This window comes from Argopecten irradians, chromosome 5 (genome assembly GCF_041381155.1).
Source record: "Argopecten irradians isolate NY chromosome 5, Ai_NY, whole genome shotgun sequence".
In the NCBI taxonomy this organism is placed as follows: Eukaryota; Metazoa; Mollusca; class Bivalvia; order Pectinida; family Pectinidae; genus Argopecten; species Argopecten irradians.
In genome coordinates, this window is record NC_091138.1 from 5,171,996 (window position 1) to 5,193,238 (window position 21,243).

The 21,243-nt window shown below is 38.8% G+C and overlaps 1 protein-coding gene across 3 annotated transcripts in view; it reads left to right on the forward strand.

Moving 5' to 3' along the window:
- The window catches only part of LOC138322711 (activating transcription factor 7-interacting protein 1-like), a 48,627-nt gene that overhangs the window by 16,137 nt on the left and 11,247 nt on the right, over positions 1–21,243 (forward strand). For 2 of the 3 annotated variants that reach the window (XM_069266760.1, XM_069266759.1), the window contains exons 4-6: positions 16,974–17,051; positions 18,833–19,525; positions 19,972–21,212. In XM_069266760.1, the coding sequence (XP_069122861.1) occupies positions 16,974–17,051; positions 18,833–19,525; positions 19,972–21,212 (2,012 nt within the window). Of the gene's footprint in view, positions 1–8,571; positions 8,773–16,973; positions 17,052–18,832; positions 19,526–19,971; positions 21,213–21,243 lie in introns of those variants that run through there. The other variant, XM_069266761.1, reaches the window with a different exon arrangement.

Here is a 21,243-nt window from a genome sequence, read left to right on the forward strand (position 1 = left end):
CCAAATTTGGTTACATTCCATTCAGAACTCTATGACTAGTAGCGATTTAAAGGATTTACCTCTATTTCCCCTATTGGGCCCCGCCCCTCCTGCACCTGGGGGACCAGAGCCAAAATTTATACAAGTTCTGTTCCCCTTCCCCCAAGGATGTTTGTGGCCAAATTTGGTTACATTCCATTCAGAACTCTATGACAAGTAGCGATTTAAAGGATTTACCTCTATTTCCCCTATTGGGCCCCGCCCCTCCTGCCCCGGGGGATCAGAGCCAAAATTTATACAAGTTCTGTTCCCCTTCCCCCAAGGATGTTTGTGGCCAAATTTGGTTACATTTCATTCAGAACTCTATGACAAGTAGCGATTTAAAGGATTTACCTCTATTTCCCCTATTGGGCCCCGCCCCTCCTGCCCCCGGGGGACCAGAGCCAAAATTTATACAAGTTCTGTTCCCCTTCCCCAAAGGATGTTTGTGGCCAAATTTGGTTACAATCCATGCAGAACTCTATGACAAGTAGCGATTTAAAGGATTTACCTCTATTACCCCTATTGGGCCCCGCCCCTCCTGCCCCCGGGGGACCAGAGCCAAAATTTATACAAGTTCTGTTCCCCTTCCCCCAAGGATGTTTGTGGCCAAATTTGGTTACATTCCATTCAGAACTCTACGACAAGTAGCGATTTAAAGGATTTACCTCTATTTCCCCTATTGGGCCCCGCCCCTCCTGACCCGGGGGATCAGAGCCAAAATTTATACAAGTTCTGTTCCCCTTCCCCCAAGGATGTTTGTGGCCAAATTTGGTTACATTCCATTCAGAACTCTCTATGACTTGTAGCGATTTAAAGGATTTACCTCTATTACCCCTATTGGGCCCCGCCCCTCCTGCCCCCGGGGGACCAGAGCCAAAATTTAAACAAGTTCTGTTCCCCTTCCCCCAAGGATGTTTGTTGCTAATTTTGGTTACAATCCATGCAGAACTCTACGACAAGTAGCGATTTAAAGGATTTACCTCTATTTCCCCTATTGGGCCCCGCCCCTCCTGACCCGGGGGATCAGAGCCAAAATTTATACAAGTTCTGTTCCCCTTCCCCCAAGGATGTTTGTGGCCAAATTTGGTTACATTCCATTCAGAACTCTTATGACAAGTAGCGATTTAAAGGATTTACCTCTATTTCCCCTATTGGGCCCCGCCCCTCCTGCCCCCGGGGGACCAGAGCCAAAATTTAAACAAGTTCTGTTCCCCTTCCCCCAAGGATGTTTGTGGCCAAATTTGGTTACATTCCATTCAGAACTCTATGACTTGTAGCGATTTAAAGGATTTACCTCTATTACCCCTATTGGGCCCCGCCCCTCCTGCCCCCGGGGGACCAGAGCCAAAATTTAAACAAGTTCTGTTCCCCTTCCCCCAAGGATGTTTGTGGCCAAATTTGGTTACATTCCATTCAGAACTCTACGACAAGTAGCGATTTAAAGGATTTACCTCTATTTCCCCTATTGGGCCCCGCCCCTCCTGCCCCCGGGGGATCAGAGCCAAAATTTATACAAGTTCTGTTCCCCTTCCCCCAAGGATGTTTGTGGCCAAATTTAGTTACATTCCATTCAGAACTCTACGACAAGTAGCGATTTAAAGGATTTACCTCTATTTCCCCTATTGGGCCCCGCCCCTCCTGACCCGGGGGATCAGAGCCAAAATTTATACAAGTTCTGTTCCCCTTCCCCCAAGGATGTTTGTGGCCAAATTTAGTTACATTCCATTCAGAACTCTACGACAAGTAGCGATTTAAAGGATTTACCTCTACTACCCCTATTGGGCCCCGCCCCTCCTGTCCCCGGGGGACCAGAGCCAAAATTTAAACAAGTTCTGTTCCCCTTCCCCCAAGGATGTTTGTGGCCAAATTTGGTTACAATCCATGCAGAACTCTATGACTAGTAGCGATTTAAAGGATTTACCTCTATTTCCCCTATTGGGCCCCGCCCCTCCTGCCCCCGGGGGACCAGAGCCAAAATTTATACAAGTTCTGTTCCCCTTCCCCCAAGGATGTTTGTGGCCAAATTTGGTTACATTCCATTCAGAACTCTAGGACAAGTAGCGATTTAAAGGATTTACCTCTATTTCCCCTATTGGGCCCCGCCCCTCCTGCCCCGGGGGGATCAGAGCCAAAATTTATACAAGTTCTGTTCCCCTTCCCCCAAGGATGTTTGTGGCCAAATTTGGTTACATTCCATTCAGAACTCTATGACTAGTACCGATTTAAAGGATTTACCTCTATTACCCCTATTGGGCCCCGCCCCTCCTGCCCCCGGGGGACCAGAGCCAAAATTTATACAAGTTCTGTTCCCCTTCCCCCAAGGATGTTTGTGGCCAAATTTGGTTACATTCCATTCAGAACTCTATGACTAGTAGCGATTTAAAGGATTTACCTCTATTTCCCCTATTGGGCCCCGCCCCTCCTGCCCCTGGGGGGTCAGAGCCAAAATTTATACAAGGTCTGTTCCCCCTCCCCCAAGGATGTTTGTGGCCAAATTTGGTTACATTTCATTCAGAACTCTATGACTAGTAGCGATTTAAAGGAAATGTTGACGGACGGACGGACGACGGACGCCGCGCCATGACATAAGCTCACCGGCCCTTCGGGCCAGGTGAGCTAAAAAAACCAAGGTGAGCGATACAGGCCCTCTTTGGGCCTCTTGTTGTTCTCGTATACTGATCGAATACCTTCAATAGTGTGTGCTCATGCTGGCTCCAGCTATCTCGCTGCTATAGGAAAGCCAAAATACCATCAATTGTTTTGGTCGGATTACAGTCTCAACCGACCACAAGTTAAAAGATACGTCTTGTTAAATAGAGGCTAACAAAAATCTCCTAATCTTAAGGTGGTCATAAAACCAGCAGATAAAGGAAAAAGTTTTTTATGATGCTAAATAACAATTTTTGTATTGGCTGTAAAATCATGAGCTATTGGTAAGGCGCTCCAACTTGGTGTGGTAGTAATGCGGAAATATTTTGGGATTTGTTAAAAACTTTGACTATGGCTTGGACCGAATCTTCACGAAAACTCACTTTACAGTTTTGGGGTAGATGCTTTGAGTGGTAAAAATAACACAAGTATACGTAGTTGATTAGGCTTGTCCTGTTAGCAGCTAAGGTCATTTAAGTACTGTGTCTCCGGTTTGAAAAGCAATTGCGTGTATAAAGAATTTCCGTGTTGTGTCTCCCCTTAATAGTGAAACTCGTGTCCAAAGACATAGCGCTATGTCTTTGAAGCATGTCGCCGAAGACACTGAACAGCACATCCCATCCGATCACATTATACTGAGAACGCACAAACCAGTCGTCCCACTGCATTCACAGTACTGAGCGCTAAGCGAGAACAAACACTATCACTTTTAAAGGGCCACTACCTTTCCGAAACGGCTTTTAATTTTTAAAATAGGAATGTAAAACGAGATCAATAATTTTGTAGAGTCGCAGAAGTTATTAACTATACGTTTACTAGCACACTTATCATCACCTTCAGAACTGTTTAATTAGAATAAATAAAATGTTAATTTTCATAACGCGGGTCGTTTTATGTTTCCCGCCGTCGTCCTAAATGCCGCGCGGTAGTTGACTATCACTGCGCCAGACAGCAAAACAGCGAAATGAATCTCCACTGTTATCGTACATTAGACAGGAAATCTTGCATATGTTTGGTGTTGTAACCTCATCTTAAGCCATCGATATATATTTTCTTTTGTTATTAATGCTTTTAAGAAACCTTTAAATTTTGCTCCGGAAAGGTAGTGGGCCTTTAAAGACTAGTATATTAGAGCCTATCTCACAGAATCCTCGATACTTCAGAGGTTCAGATCACTTACGATCTCTACACCCCTGAACTATCTCATAGTACATGTAAAACTGGAGACAGCTCAGCGGAAAACAGCTGTACCAATCACAGGCCTGCAAATATTCCCTTTGGAGACTATAGAGAGAGAGCGATGTCCAACATTACAGCCGCACAGCCACAGTGTACCGTTATACGGCTCTTTTGATGTACATCAAATGACTAAATTACCTGTTCTGTTCTGTTGCCTCAAATTTTACTATGATATTGTCCAGGGGTGTAGAGGTCGTAAGTGATCGGAACCCTTGGAGTATCGACGATGATCTCACAGGGGCGAGCGCTCAACTCGAGACCAAAAGTCAGGTGATGTCAAGAAACTTTATGAAGAAGAAAGTCGTGGTTTGGAAGAAGAGAAAATATGATATATTTGTACATTACAGGGGAGATCTAAGTAGTTCTACATCATCATTTTGTAGCCAGGCAGCTGTATACGAACTTCACAATCAATTTCCATTTTATTGACTTTGGACCATAAGTGCAATATATACTTAAGTATTACTGTTGACTTAATGTACATAAAATACATAATTTACTGAAACAAACGAGAGGCCCCAAGATTTCCATGGACTCTCGTGTCGAATCCTCTTAAAGAGATTATCATTTTTAATTCTTAATTTTTCTTTAATATTTTTTTCATTTTCGTTTTAAAACACGTAATAGAAAATGGTAAGAGATATCAAGATGCATGCAAGTTTGACACATGGATCCGCTCATAACTGAAATGTCTTATATTCTTTTCAGGACTCCTCGATAGATTCCAACTGTACGTGTTTTTGCAACAAAAATATGACACGTTATAGTTAAACGAAATTTGGTGTGGGAGTTACTGGAATCAGCTCGGCCGTATGTCGAAGTTAATCCGGCTACTGGAAATTTTATAAAACTTATATAAGTAATGCTTTGGGTCATGTATACGAGTGCATGCATTTTTCCATTTGAAGAAATTTTGGTTGGTATGATAACCAGGTCACTAAACACCGGTTTCTAGATCGCCTGCCGGAGAGAGTGTTGTAATACTGTTTTCTGTCAGAACTGATATGGATTTCTACGATCATTTTGGCATACATTTAAAGAAGGAAAATGTTGGATAATGAGAATTTCAATATACATAAGAAAACTCATTCAAAATGATGATGAAACGATAGTGATTGATGGATATGAACAATTTTGCAGTACTGAAAAGGGGAAAATGCTGAATTTTGGGCATTTCGATGGGCCGAAAAGTTCCGTTATGTAATTGTGACATCGTTTTATATTTTATAATAATGGAAAATTACAAGAAACCGGAATTAAATCGACAAACACTCAGAGGCGAGCTTTACTATTCTTAAATAGCTGTTATTGTTGAATAAAAATATCGGCAGATATCAGTGTAACTTGGCAGTAAAGTTGGGGATGACCACATAAAGAAGGTATTAGTGCTACCATGGTAAGCAGGTCACCTCAATCAGGGACTCGTCCAAATCTACTGGATTATTTTCAATTAATTATGATACATCGTTGTTCAAAGCAAAACTACTTATATTGAAAATTAGATCGGTTTAGTTCTATACCATTACAAATTTAATCGAGAACATACTTTATTCATCCTGTGTTTATATCTACTTACAATTACCAAACAAGTCAACGAAAATTTAAAGAGACAATTCACTCAGGCGATTTATTTTACATAACCAAGAAGCAAAATATAGCAAAAATGTATTGTACTACATTTCTTGAAATACCAAATCGTTGATCTATACGATTAAGCAGGTACAAAATGGAAGCTTTACCCATACCCGAGCCAAAGTCACGCACATTAAACAAATGATAGAATGATTTTAGGTAAGACAATGCACCTAATTAGGTAAACACACCACTGTCAGAGCGATTTGAGCGGTTCTAGACAAAAGTTGCATTACTCTACGAGCAAGGGACAGGGTTCGGCATACAAGAAGTTTGACCACAGTGTGTATTGGCAGACAGCGAGCGAGTTTGAACATTTCACACACATGTCGCCACCGTGGGCTTTTCATGCATATCACAGTAAAATCGACTGATCTATTTCCAATAGAACTGGTTTTTTCCGATATACGTACAAATTTTAATGTTCTCTTAGACTGAATTGTCCCTTTAAGTATATAGACAGATACCCTTTTTAACAACAAAAAAAATATGATAATAAAAATTATTGGCCTATTACATAATTTCTAAATACATGGCGTCATTAACAGATACTTAGACCACTCGACTATACTATGCTATTAAATGACTTTATTATAGCGTATTCATTTTTTAACTTAATTTTATGAATTAAAAATTACATATGATGCTTAAACTACAATGTTGTGCATGTCGTATTTATTAGTTCTAAAATGAATATTAAATCGTTATTAGTCTTATCCCAAGTAGGCCCCAATTAAATCTCGTAGCTATGGAAACGACGTGTGCGGATGCACAGTACTAGTGGTTGTCATGTGTTCAAGTTGGTCAAGGTCATAACCTTCACAGCGTCAGCAAAAACAGACAGCGACAGCTATACAGCTTTGAACTTCTTCCCTTAATTTAAATCAGCATACCCAGCTTATTCCCTTAATTTAAATCAGTATACCCAGTACTTTTTGTTTCAGTACTAGTTTTACATTTACTTCGCTATATATACCAAATTGCTACGATACCTGTCGGTGGCCCCATCTCCCTCACAACTTGGATCGATAGGCTTCTCGTCAGGGGTCTTCTCAAAACCGTTTTTGTTAAATGTGTTGGGTTGGAAGTTGCCAGATATCTTCGTTGAAATTTTACAAACTATTTCATGAAAATGCGTCGATTGTAGATTAACGTGAAATTAATATCAACTATTTTTTAGAAATATGGAAATGAAACTATATCAAATTCAATACTACTAATTTTCTCTTCAACAATAATATGAAGTGATAGTGTTAGGCTGTCGTAGAACCCCTTTAGATCGTCCACAGGGCTTTCGTAGTAATTCTCAGATTTTTGAGAAAATAGAAAATATAATTATATTTGTAAACTTTCCAAATAGTCTCTAGGACCTATCATTTATAAATAAGCATCTCGCAGTATTGCCACTTTATAACGAAGTCCAACTTTAACATTTCAAACCTTTTAATTAATCGCTGTTGGTTTTGCATTGGATTGTCGGAATACACTAATGGTTAATACTGAATCAAAATCTGTTCTTTCAATCGAAACTTTCTGCAAACCAGACTGAAATATTGTAGGCGACAATTTGTACCCCTCAAAATATCAATATGGCGGACAGCATCCGGCCAACATTTAGTCAAGTCTATACATGTATTATCTGCATGTGTGCTTACGATTGGTGACTTATTGCTGTAAAATACAACATAACATACATCAAGGACTTATATATATGTACAGCTGAACCACCTAAGCAAGATGTTTTGGCGATAACCAAGATGTAGCTCTGTATTCCTAACAGGAGATTCTCGTGTTTCATCTTTGTCGTGATATTGTGGCCAGCTTAATCAGGACTGTTTTGAACTGGAAAAATATTTTGCAGAGTCACATATGTCTTTTAAAGTTACATAAATTAGTTAATACATGCACATGTAGTATATCACGCTTATACATATAGGCAAGTATGGACTTCGTGTCAAACCAGGTAGCAGACTAGCAGTTACTCAGAAATCATCAGCCAATCAAATGAAAGATATATTAGACACCCACGTGACCAAACGCGAATAACTGAACAGCCTAAATCTATCAGTGTACATACTCAGTAACTGCAAAAGCTAAAGATAATAGGATGAATAGAAACATAGATAAATGAATTAATACTCAATTTACAAATATGTGTGTATAAATTCTGGCTATCAATCGAACAGTACGTTACACTACTTCCCTGCTCAGGACTCTTACACTACCAAAAAAACCATTCACTATAATTATGTATATAGTATTTATTTTCTCGATGTGAATATCAGCGATTGTCTGAAGGAACTGTTCAATAGTATTTACATCCGTGGTGGTTACACACACGGTCGTTTTATTGTGCATGTGTGTAACTACATGATTCGTGACGTCATCATCACACACATATGTGCGAGTAGATAATACATGTCAAATATAGAAGTATGGTCTAACCGTCTTATCAACCTGTACTAAGCTTTGTAAGAAACACAGACTCTAGCGTAAACTTCGAAACCACATAAAGTTCAATGAAGAACAAGCCATATAGCCTCTAGATATGTTTTATTCGAAATGCAGAACGACATTCCAGTCCACAAAAAAAAATTACACACTGTTGAACTAAACAAGTCAACATGTTACATTTTAGAACCATTCAAAGATGTTTCTTCGTCTTTATTCAAAACTATAATATATTTCTAATTAAGGACTTTAACTTGGTCTTCCTTTTCTGACATGTTATTGAAGCCAAGTCCTTGTTTTGAAGAATATTGGATCGTTTCAATATAGTAGGTTAAACAACTTGTTTTTTTGCAGAATATTGTCAAACGATAGGATAATCCATTTAATTTTATTTCTTTTTTCCCTTAAGAGTTACATCAATCCCCTACCCCGGGGGATAACCTGTCACCCTCCACTACACCACACCCCCGGGGGGGCGGGGGGGGGAGGGGGTACCCAGTTAAAAAAAATAAAGCTTGAACATTTTTTTAAAGCTTTGAAATATCAAAATTATCTTCCCGTGTCGTCCGGATAGAAAAGGTTCCGAATTGAAAAGCCAATAGGTGGCGCTTACATACCTCCATATGATTGGTTGTTCAGATAGCTATGTTAATTTTCTGCTATAATAGAAACATGCGCATTGACACATGGCGCGGGAAGCCATCTTGAATTTTCGTAAATGAAAATATCCTCTAGACCAGACACAACAAATGCTGTAACAAGACTAATCCTTGATTCATCGTAAGTATAAATTGTCAACAAATAGTCCTCTTCACAGTTAAAAAGAATGCGAATAACTATCAATATTCACAACACTCCGTACACGAAGTCGTAAAACATTGTTATGATCAATCGGTGTCGACGGTGCTCGGTATTCAGAGTGAGAACGTGATTTCGACTGTGTAGCATCTTGTATATGAACCACATGTATTTTAGCAATAACTCTGCATGCTATAAACTACATTATCCTGATATGTTCACCGTTCGTCCTTTGTTCAAAGGGATGCATCGATAGCGTCTTCTACCTCCATCTTTGTTTGTTGTTAGCAGAAAATACCCTTTGAACCAACCCCTTGTACAATACCACGTGACTTTATTCGCTGTGGCTGGGGTTATCAAGGGGTAATTTAGTGTTTGTTTTTGACATGAACAAAGATTATATCATATAACGCATATTAACAATAATTTGGAGTGCTGTATTTCGGAAAAATTAAATTAACAAATTTCAAAAGAGAGAGAACAGTTAAAGAAATAAATAATTTATAGAAATATGGATCATTTAGTAGATGGTGATAAATTTTCCCTGTCGGACCACGTCGGTCGACATTTGTCTTGTTGATTAAAATATCGTGTTAATTTCTGTCATACGTCCAGCGAATCGACCCGCAACACAGGGATAGTGTAATCATCAATCTGTTTTATATCAAATTTACTGTCCAAGTACGATGCATAGCAAAATTATTTCTTAACACCGGATTATCTCCCCTTGGGTCTTGATAATGAAAACGTACTAACCAAGACAGCAGGTATTAATATAAACATTTATCATAAGTCTATGAAATTAACGTGTGAAGGAAGTATAAGTTATATTTTGGAAACACTTGGTTGCAACTTGTGCTCTACAAGAGCGATGGAATTTATTAGAAATAAAAATGATTATCATTAAATATGTTGCAAACAAGGACGTAATATGAGATCCTTGGTTGCAAATGATCTTAATTTTACCTCATAGATAAAATTTCTGATAATGCAATTTTTTTCTTGTATCATATTTATTTTGCTTTCTTGAAAATCATTAATTTGAAGTTTAATACACAGATTATTGAATGTACATATCTAAATAGAAACACAGCTTTGATTTATAAAATTGGAATGTACAAAGAAATTGATAGCTGACCATTAATTACACTACACTTATCATCACCGTCTGAACAATTTAATTAAAATAAATAATTTGTTTGATATTGTTACCTCATCTTCGGCCATCAATATAAATTTTCTAATTTTATTTTTGTTTTTAAGAAAGTTTTATATAGTTAGTGGATCGTGAGGCAGTGATGCCTTTTCTGGATCATCTATTCTATTTTCAAATTAATTTTTTTTTTCTAATTTAAAAATTGTGTTTTATTGTCAAACTGGTGAATGTTTTAATGTAAAATTCACCCCACTCACGTTTTTAGTTGAAAATCACCAAGATGTAATTAGATTAGAAAATAAAACAAATTTGATAAAATTAATATTTATAGATAGAGACAGAATAGACCATTATATGTAACTTGATTGTTACTGTTAATAACTATATTCCTATCCTGCACAATCAAATAGTTGCAGATTGGTATTTCCCATAACTAACTGAAAGAGAAATTAAACTTTTAGTAGTGTTAAATTTCATTTTGTGTTACAATTTTGCTGAGACAAAGTATGTGCCAAATTTGTTCACAGCTCAAATTAAAAAAAAAAAAACAATTTCAATATTTTCAGAAAGAGTTTGCTAGATTTATTACTTCTTTATGTTGACGCTCACTTTGAACTAAAGTTATGTGGATAAAAATTGGCTTTGAGATCAATTGACACAACAACAAAAAAATGTTTAAATAAAATAAAAACAAATATAGATAATTACATACTTTATGAACATTTCACGTAGTTAGACATTTAAATTATAACAAGTTTTTAACAAATCAATGTTTAGCACCTTCAGGTGAGAACTTTGCTTTTATTTCCTTTTTCCTACAAGGTATCACTGGTATATATAATTTGAGTAATATTGTCAGGCAAATATTACACAAGATGTAATTGGTGATTTTATCATGTGAATGTCAAAAAACCCACATTCTTGGAGACGGGAATTCATTCAAGGTGTATCCGTGTGGTTCATGTTATAAATACATTAAATAGTATAAGATACTTTAGAAGCTTTACACATTTTATAGAAAATTAAGAAAACAAAAAATGTATTCTGATTAAGAGGCTATAGACTCTGTTACATATGTCCTATGTCATTACATGTAAAACAATATACAGTATTGATTTTATTAACTTTAAACACCCTATTTTATACTTTAGTTTCGAGATAACGAAACATTTTGGGTTCAGTACTATTTACTGTCGATTAGTCTGTCCCATCTGTAATGTGAAGTGATTATAATTATAAAGTAACAGAGATCTGTGCATAAAGGTATTGTATGGAAACATTGAGATTTATTTGTTTGATTAATGCAATAAAGTACAGTCATGAGCTTCCTCACATGACAGTAGAACAATAGTAATCAACCCCAGGAGTCATGAGCTTCCTCGCACGACAGTAGAACAATAGTAATCAACCCCAGGAGTCATGAGCTTCCTCACACGACAGTAGAACAATAGTAATCAACCCCAGGAGTCATGAGCTTCCTCACACGACAGTAGAACAATAGTAATCAACCCCAGGAGTCATGAGCTTCCTCCACGACAGTAGAACGACCCCAGGAGTCATGAGCTTCCTCCAGACAGTAGAACAATAGTAATCAACCCCAGGAGTCATGAGCTTCCTCACACGACAGTAGAACAATAGTAATCAACCCCAGGAGTCATGAGCTTCCTCACACGACAGTAGAACAATAGTAATCAACCCCAGGAGTCTGAGCTTCTCACACGACAGTAGAACAATAGTAATCAACCCAGGAGTCATGAGCTTCCTCACACGACAGTAGAACAATAGTAATCAACCCCAGGAGTCATGAGCTTCCTCACACGACAGTAGAACAATAGTAATCAACCCCAGGAGTCATGAGCTTCCTCACACGACAGTAGAACAATAGTAATCAACCCCAGGAGTCATGAGCTTCCTCACACGACAGTAGAACAATAGTAATCAACCCCAGGAGTCATGAGCTTCCTCACACGACAGTAGAACAATAGTAATCAACCCCAGGAGTCATGAGCTTCCTCCACGACAGTAGAACAATAGTAATCAACCCCAGGAGTCATGAGCTTCCTCACACGACAGTAGAACAATAGTAATCAACCCCAGGAGTCATGAGCTTCCTCGCACGACAGTAGAACAATAGTAATCAACCCCAGGAGTCATGAGCTTCCTCACACGACAGTAGAACAATAGTAATCAACCCCAGGAGTCATGAGCTTCCTCACACGACAGTAGAACAATAGTAATCAACCCCAGGAGTCATGAGCTTCCTCGCACGACAGTAGAACAATAGTAATCAACCCCAGGAGTCATGAGCTTCCTCACACGACAGTAGAACAATAGTAATCAACCCCAGGAGTCATGAGCTTCCTCACACGACAGTAGAACAATAGTAATCAACCCCAGGAGTCATGAGCTTCCTCACACGACAGTAGAACAATAGTAATCAACCCCAGGAGTCATGAGCTTCCTCACACGACAGTAGAACAATAGTAATCAACCCCAGGAGTCATGAGCTTCCTCACACGACAGTAGAACAATAGTAATCAACCCCAGGAGTCATGAGCTTCCTCACACGACAGTAGAACAATAGTAATCAACCCCAGGAGTCATGAGCTTCCTCACACGACAGTAGAACAATAGTAATCAACCCCAGGAGTCATGAGCTTCCTCACACGACAGTAGAACAATAGTAATCAACCCCAGGAGTCATGAGCTTCCTCACACGACAGTAGAACAATAGTAATCAACCCAGGAGTCATGAGCTTCCTCACACGACAGTAGAACAATAGTAATCAACCCCAGGAGTCATGAGCTTCCTCCAGACAGAGAACAATAGTAATCAACCCCAGGAGTCATGAGCTTCCTCACACGACAGTAGAACAATAGTAATCAACCCCAGGAGTCATGAGCTTCCTCACACGACAGTAGAACAATAGTAATCAACCCCAGGAGTCATGAGCTTCCTCACACGACAGTAGAACAATAGTAATCAACCCCAGGAGTCATGAGCTTCCTCCACGACAGTAGAACAATAGTAATCAACCCCAGGAGTCATGAGCTTCCTCACACGACAGTAGAACAATAGTAATCAACCCCAGGAGTCATGAGCTTCCTCCACACGACAGTAGAACAATAGTAATCAACCCCAGGAGTCATGAGCTTCCTCGCACGACAGTAGAACAATAGTAATCAACCCCAGGAGTCATGAGCTTCCTCACACGACAGTAGAACAATAGTAATCAACCCCAGGAGTCATGAGCTTCCTCACACGACAGTAGAACAATAGTAATCAACCCCAGGAGTCATGAGCTTCCTCACACGACAGTAGAACAATAGTAATCACCCAGGAGTCATGAGTTCTCAGACGTAGAACAATAGTAATCAACCCAGGAGTCATGAGCTTCCTCACACGACAGTAGAACAATAGTAATCAACCCCAGGAGTCATGAGCTTCCTCACACGACAGTAGAACAATAGTAATCAACCCCAGGAGTCATGAGCTTCCTCACACGACAGTAGAACAATAGTAATCAACCCCAGGAGTCATGAGCTTCCTCACACGACAGTAGAACAATAGTAATCAACCCCAGGAGTCATGAGCTTCCTCGCACGACAGTAGAACAATAGTAATCAACCCCAGGAGTCATGAGCTTCCTCACACGACAGTAGAACAATAGTAATCAACCCCAGGAGTCATGAGCTTCCTCACACGACAGTAGAACAATCAACCCCAGGAGTATTGGGGATGACTTGGATGGGTAATATCAGACCACATTGACATGAACTAACCAATAATTTCACATGTTTTTATTTTTAACAATCAATCCATTTCGTATGTAAGCATTATTAATGAATTGGTCAGTGTGCTATTAGGGGTTTGGATGGAAACTTTTGGTGTGGCATCATTCAATGTGTACAGTCATTTTTTATCAACAGGGCAATGCATTACCTGTTTATTTTATAAAGAGGGAAGCTGTCTAGAACCAGGAGCTTCAAGATTCTGAAACTAAATATACATATTTTTTGCTTATAATTAATATCCGTATTCAAATTACAGTTATGTTATATATAAAATCCTTTATTTTTGCATGATGATTTGAGTTGTATAAGTACATAATGTATATCAACAACATTATTGTAAGAACTGGGTCCCCATATTTTCCATTACAACAATTTTTCACAATCATTATGCCATTTTTTCAGTTGTCCCTGATAAAAACCACTTGCTAAAATAAGCCAGTGCATATTTTTTTCACTTGCTATTCTGGTATATCTACTTGCAAAAAGCAAGTAAAACAGCTTGAAATTCGAGCCCTGTAGACTGAACATAACATCGAGTCTGGGAGAGTTGTACATAATATCACTATAAAGCTTAGACTGAACAAAACATCAAGTCTGGGAGAGTTGTACATAATATCACTATAAAGCTTTGACTGAACATAACATCAAGTCTGGGAGAGTTGTACATAATATCACTATAAAGCTTAGACTGAACAAAACATCAAGTCTGGGAGAGTTGTATGAGATCACTATAAAGCTACGACTGAACATAACATCAAGTCTGGGAGAGTTGTATGATATCACTATAAAGCTACGACTGAACATAACATCAAGTCTGGGAGAGTTGTACATAATATCACTATAAAGCTTAGACTGAACGAGATCACTATAAAGCTACGACTGAACATAACATCAAGTCTGGGAGAGTTGTATGATATCACTATAAAGCTTAGACTGAACATAACATCAAGTCTGGGAGAGTTGTATGATATCACTATAAAGCTTAGACTGAACATAACATCAAGTCTGGGAGAGTTGTATGAGATCACTATAAAGCTACGACTGAACATAACATCAAGTCTGGGAGAGTTGTACATAATATCACTATAAAGCTTAGACTGAACAAAACATCAAGTCTGGGAGAGTTGTACATAATATCACTATAAAGCTTTGACTGAACATAACATCAAGTCTGGGAGAGTTGTACATAATATCACTATAAAGCTTAGACTGAACATAACATCAAGTCTGGGAGAGTTGTATGAGATCACTATAAAGCTTAGACTGAACATAACATCAAGTCTGGGAGAGTTGTACATAATATCACTATAAAGCTACGACTGAACATAACATCAAGTCTGGGATAGTTGTACATAATATCACTATAAAGCTTAGACTGAACAAAACATCAAGTCTATCAAGTCTGGGATAGTTGTACATAATATCACTATAAAGCTTAGACTGAACAAAACATCAAGTCTGGGAGAGTTGTATGAGATCACTTTAAAGCTTAGACTGAACATAACATCAAGTCTGGGAGAGTTGAATGATATCACAGAGTCTACAAGAGTACAGAGAGATGGTTTCCTTCAGTTTGTCATGTATATATCAGCATCATTCATAAGAAAAGAATATAATGAAAAGTTGAACAATATTGCTTCTATGCAGATGATGCAGTGTAATGATTCCAGAAACAATACATTCATTTACCAATAAAGGCCAAATGTAATGGGTAAACATCCATGAACAGGATGTTGTGATTTGGTGTTGAAACAAACTCACAAGTGGGCCTTAGTGCCTTGCATTTGAGAATCAAGCAATCACTTAAAATATGAAAATAAGAAACAGCATTTTGCTTATCAGTTACAACTCGTGTAATTCGAAATGAATCTGGATATCTAAGAAACAGTTTTTTAACCAGTATGTCAGAAAATAATTATATTTCTTTGATAATTTCACTTTTGAGATGACCCCTCTGTATGCGATATAACCAGCCGAAACCGGTTTGAGCCGACTGCACATTCTGGGCGCGAACTGGTTTCAGCTTGCGCATGCGTTATTCGTGCAGTTCTGTAAATGACTTAGCGCATGCGTAACACTATCCAATTATGTTATCAAAGCAAATTGTAATTTTCGACTACGAAATAAGTAAATCCTAATGTTATCGATTAAACGGCCTAAAGACGGCCCGGTGCAAAATTGATTCAGTTGACCCAATATAATCTATTCGGTGACCTAAAATTATTTTACTATTTAGATCTCTATCTCACTTGCAAGTTTATGTGCGGTAGAAACCATGAACTTCGATACATTATTATATTAGCTGAAGGAAATAAAGGCGTCAGGTACACTTGCTTAGCATGTATACGTGTACAGTGTACCGCTGCGTGCATTTATAGTTCAGTCGGTTGGCCTAGTTTACTAGCGAACGAATCCGCTAGCGAGTCAATATATGACTCATCACATTACCACGTGCTTGTCCCATTGTATTTGTCCATAGTTTCGTATTTGATCGATGAATTTCGATTTCTTTGTTACATCGCCTGTACGCAGTAAACCGTTTTATGAAAACTTCAACGGCCGACTTTACTAACTAAATTAAGTTTCAATATGAATTCGTAGAGGATTAGAACATCTCTTAATAGAATTCAGTTAGGGGTATATCCCAGTAATATAATAACTAGAGGTTTCGTGTGTGTCCACGGAATGCTATCCACTGTCATACTTTTCCATCTCTGAAACCTGATCAACACAGACGTACGTGTAAATACCAATGGCTATTTGATAGAAATTGTCCTTAAAGTAAGCCACATCGTATGTACTATACCATTAACATTTTATCATGTTAGGGATAAACAATTCGAAGATATTTTAAAAACACAACCGTATTTTAATTACAATACCTCGTGAATACCGCGTGTAAGGTGACATCTCGCCCATGTCGTACTACACTGGACACAAAACTACCGCAATGTTTCATGTTTTTTTTCTATCGCTGTATGAAATGTCTGCATTATATAATTATGGAGCTTTGCAACACCACCACGCACGTACATGTACTGAATATGATATGAGGATTTATAGAAATACTTTCGATATGTTACCTATAAGACTATACTTTAAAATTTACGCACGGCGACCTATAACCAACAGTAACCCTTAGTTTGGACGGCGATAAACCAGAGCGATATTAGTTTTGTTATCCCGCATGACGCGAGCTTTTGGTGAATTCTTTATGATTCTGTCTTTGTAGGTCGTGGTGAGGTTGGAGGTATGTCTGCTACAGAAAAGGCAGTTTGTGGCCCGACTATATCGTATCCTTCTAACGTCGGTACGTAAATTTTTGTGTATGTTTATTATGAATTTCAACAGACTGTGTGGACCGCATTATACTAATGTGCCGGGTGTACCGTAACCCGTATACAATTGCTGCAAACTCGATTCGCGTAGCACTCCGCGTCCTCCTGTCATGTGCGGCATGTTCGCGATCGTCTTCGTGTGACGGTGCGCCCAATATACGACGGAGCTTGATGGGACGTCGATGCTTTGTATACGTCAGATGTGACGTCAGAGTGGCGGGTGTACCCCACAGCACCGACGACCGGTGTGTACTTAATATCGCGTCGCATCGCGTGGAGGTGTTCTAGTGGTGGTGAGTATCGTCCATTTTGTAAGCGTGCTTTTGTGGTACAGATGAAGTGTAGAACTACCTACATACGAAACTGGTAGGTCGTATGTGTTGGCGCAGACGTGCGATACATAACTCTTTACACACGTCGATACATGATAAGCCTACACAAATATGTAGGTACCTTGTTCTCGGCTCTACTCTATCTCGTCACAGCCTTAGATATAGGTTTGCATTCATTCGTTTGGTATTATTTACGTAATACACACAAAGAAAGGGTGTCGAGTCCTAGGTAAACTATACACACGTGTAGTAGGCCTAGCGTAAATGTGTTCGCCGTGACCGCTATCTGCCGAGATGTGGTATGCATGTGTACCACCGTTCACTTGTTTATAGGCATAATTTTTGAGTCAAGGTCAGTTTGAGATGTAATTGCATCTATGTATCGGACCGTGACGAAATTTTACTACAACTGACCACTAACTGTACAAATAACAATAGACGCTTCCCACTTGTTCTGTTCACGTGACCATATACATTTATGAACGTTAGCTAAGGCGTTGGCTTCGTTCGGTGACGTTCATTCAGACAAAGGGCTCGGGCGTTTGTGACAGCAGTCGATATCTTGATTAATACGCATAGGTAGACTAGCGGCGATCGATTTGTCTGTTGACTGACGCACGCATGTGCAAGGAATGTACACTGTACGCACACGCGATTCTCGCGCCGCCTCTCGCTGTGAATAGTATGTTTAGTACTGTTTAGTATCGTGTAAAAGAATCTTTTCACGAGCCCATTTTCAAGAGCAAATGCCCAGACGTTTGAATACCATTCCATAAGGTCCAACCATTCCATACGGTCCATTTCGGGCATGATAAAAGAACGACACGGATTGTGATATTTGTTGTCTTATCTGACTTGCATGTCTAATACTTTTTGGTTTAGTTCCTTATTAACAACGTTTGTTTTTAAAATTTGGTAAATATTTTGTGAAGACAGTAAACAAATGTAGGTGATTCTGAAGGTATAGATCGATACAGGACAAAGACGTGATCGACCTATATCTACAGTACAAAATGATAATTTGCCTTAATTACTCTGGTAGTATACGTAATTTCCCCATGTAATTTGAAAATATTTGGATGTTTAGTTTTGATATATTTGATCATAAATATTAAGTAGAATTTCAGGAGAACTCTATAAAAAAGTGACATTGTAGTAATATATATATGGGTCAAGGAAGTAATATCAACACAGGTCAGGTATACCGAACAGTTGTCAAATACCCAAAAAGTCCCTGTGACCTATATTTCCATGTACTCTGTAAAGGTGTTTTGACACCTCTAGTTCTTATGGTACTTATTTTGTCTCAGCTAAATACAGGATAATGTGTTTCCAAACTGGATGTAATGCATGAAGGGCTGTAAAATCCAATAAAAAAACCAAAAGAAATTGATAATTTATTTATGTTTTCTTTGTTTCAGGAAACTGTGTGACTAGCACAATGCCAGTGTCTGAGGACATGGAATGTGCCAAGCCGTCCAGCACTACAGACTGTAATGGGGGGACAAATGGGGTCAGTAAGGACATTGGTCTCCACTTCACCCAGACACTGGTCAACCTTAAAGCTCTTAATAATGGACAGTTTGGTAACGACGAAAAGAAAGTCATAAACAGAGAGGAAGATATAGTGATTCTGGATCACACTCCGTCATCTGACACAACTCCTAAACCAACTACTACATCAACGCCCAGTCTCTTCCCAGCATCACTGCTGCCCAAACCACCAATCTCCTTAGCAGAAAGTATTCGACAACCAACCAGCACTGTATATGAACCACCTAAAACCAATAAATTTGAAATTAATGACAGAGTACGAAGTTCATTCAAAGATATTATGTCAAAAATTCAAGAAAATACTCCAAGTCTTCAAAATCTTCTAGCTAAAACTAAAGACTTAGATACTCGCGAACGAAAAGAGGAAAGGGAACGGTTGGAGCGTGAACAACAGGCTGCCAAGGCCTTGGGTAAAGGGAATGGAGATATAACAACAATGGGTAAAAACAATGGTGAAAAGGCTACACTGGGTAAAGGCAGTGGAGATAATGTGTTTGAGAACTTGAAAGTGTTAAACTGTGATACTAGCTGTGATGAGGAGAAACCTGTATCTAAACCTGGTGGGTATCATCTATACCTAGGTACTCTAAACTGCTCTAAAACTGATAGATATCATATCTATAACTGGGTGCTCTAACTTTATATTAATACATGCAAAAAACTAGTACTGTAACTATTTTTACCTATTTTGTATAATGATAATTATATATATGCTGAAAAAGCTAGAGAGAGGAAATATGTAATTTTCCCCTAGCACATTCGCGGTTATACTTATTTCAATGTAAAAATAATACAAATCAGTTGCAATATGGCAGTTTGGAGATCCCAAAATGACATCATTTGACATGGTTTTTGTCACGTCATAATCCCCAGAAGGTGGGACTAATTGACGGTAAATAGTAACTTTACCCACATAATATTGGGATCTCGAAATTGCCATATTGAACAGCTTCATTGTGGTCATTGGTAGGCCTATTCTAGCAATGATTTTCCCATTTTGTTTCAGTTGAACAAGGTTCCTCTGCAATAAGTATAAAACCACCAACATCTAGTAATGATAATTCCAAGGAACATGAAGTGATTTTATTGGACGATGTAGAGGTAGACTTGCAAGCTAAAACTGTAGAATCTTCCATGACAACATCTGAAAAGGAAGTGATAAAATCAGACCTTACTGAGGCAACTAATACTATACAAGACTGTGATAATTCTAATAATGTGCAATCAAGTGTTCCGGAATCTTCTAGGTCTCCTATTTGTATTGATATTGACAATTCATTAAAGAGCGATGCACCTGAGGTGTCTGAAAGCAGCAGCACGCTGAAAGGGTCTGAAAGCAGCAGCACATTAAGGGCAGAGGAAGAATTAAGGGCAGAGGAAGAACTACTCAAGATAGACCTGGATTCCTCGTCAGACGTAAAGAAAGATGAGGAAGAAATGGGTACCAACGAAGAGGAGGAGCGGCTTCTGGCTTCCGACTCTGATGATGACAAAACTAAGGAAGTCATCCGGGAGGATAAAGATCAGCAGTCAACAAAAAGTGAAGAAAAGATGGAGACTGATAGAAAGGCTAAAGAGGATGATTCTGTTGTGATAGAAATGAACAATGATACTTGTGAGGTAAAAATAGAGGACAATGGCAATAGGGTAGACTCTGAGGAGAAAAATGTGACATTACAAGTGAAAATTGATGAATCTGTAAAAATAGCTAAAGGAGAGGAATCAAATACTGATGTAAAGCAAGAAGGTGATGTAACAGTGAAACTGGAGAAGGATGACAAAGATTTAGTGAAGAAGGAGGTGAAGATGGAGGTCGATGAGGACAGTCAGTCTAGTTCCTCAAGTAGTGATTCCAATACTTCATCAAAGAGCAGTCAAGGGGATGTCAAAGTCAAAAAAGAGATGGAAACGGAAATCAAATCGGAACAGAGGTGTGCTTCACCTTCTGAGTCTTCTGATCGTAAACGGCCAGCTGACAGCTTGACCGTATCTGGTCAGCCAAAGCGCTCTCGACTTGACATGGTTATAGGTAAACTAGGTTCTGCCATTGGTATCCAGCCTGATAGTCTGGAAGATGTTCCTGATGAGGAAATGTCGGATGTTGAGGAGTCCCACGAGAGCGAAGTAACTGGATCTGTTAAATCTGAGGACACCAGTTCTTCAGTCTCAGAAGATGAAGACGACAGTCAAGACTCCCCAACAAAAAAGACCAAAGTTAAACGTCACCGGATACGCCTTACAGAATCAGTAAGTAACAAATCCTAGATAGAAGGAAAAT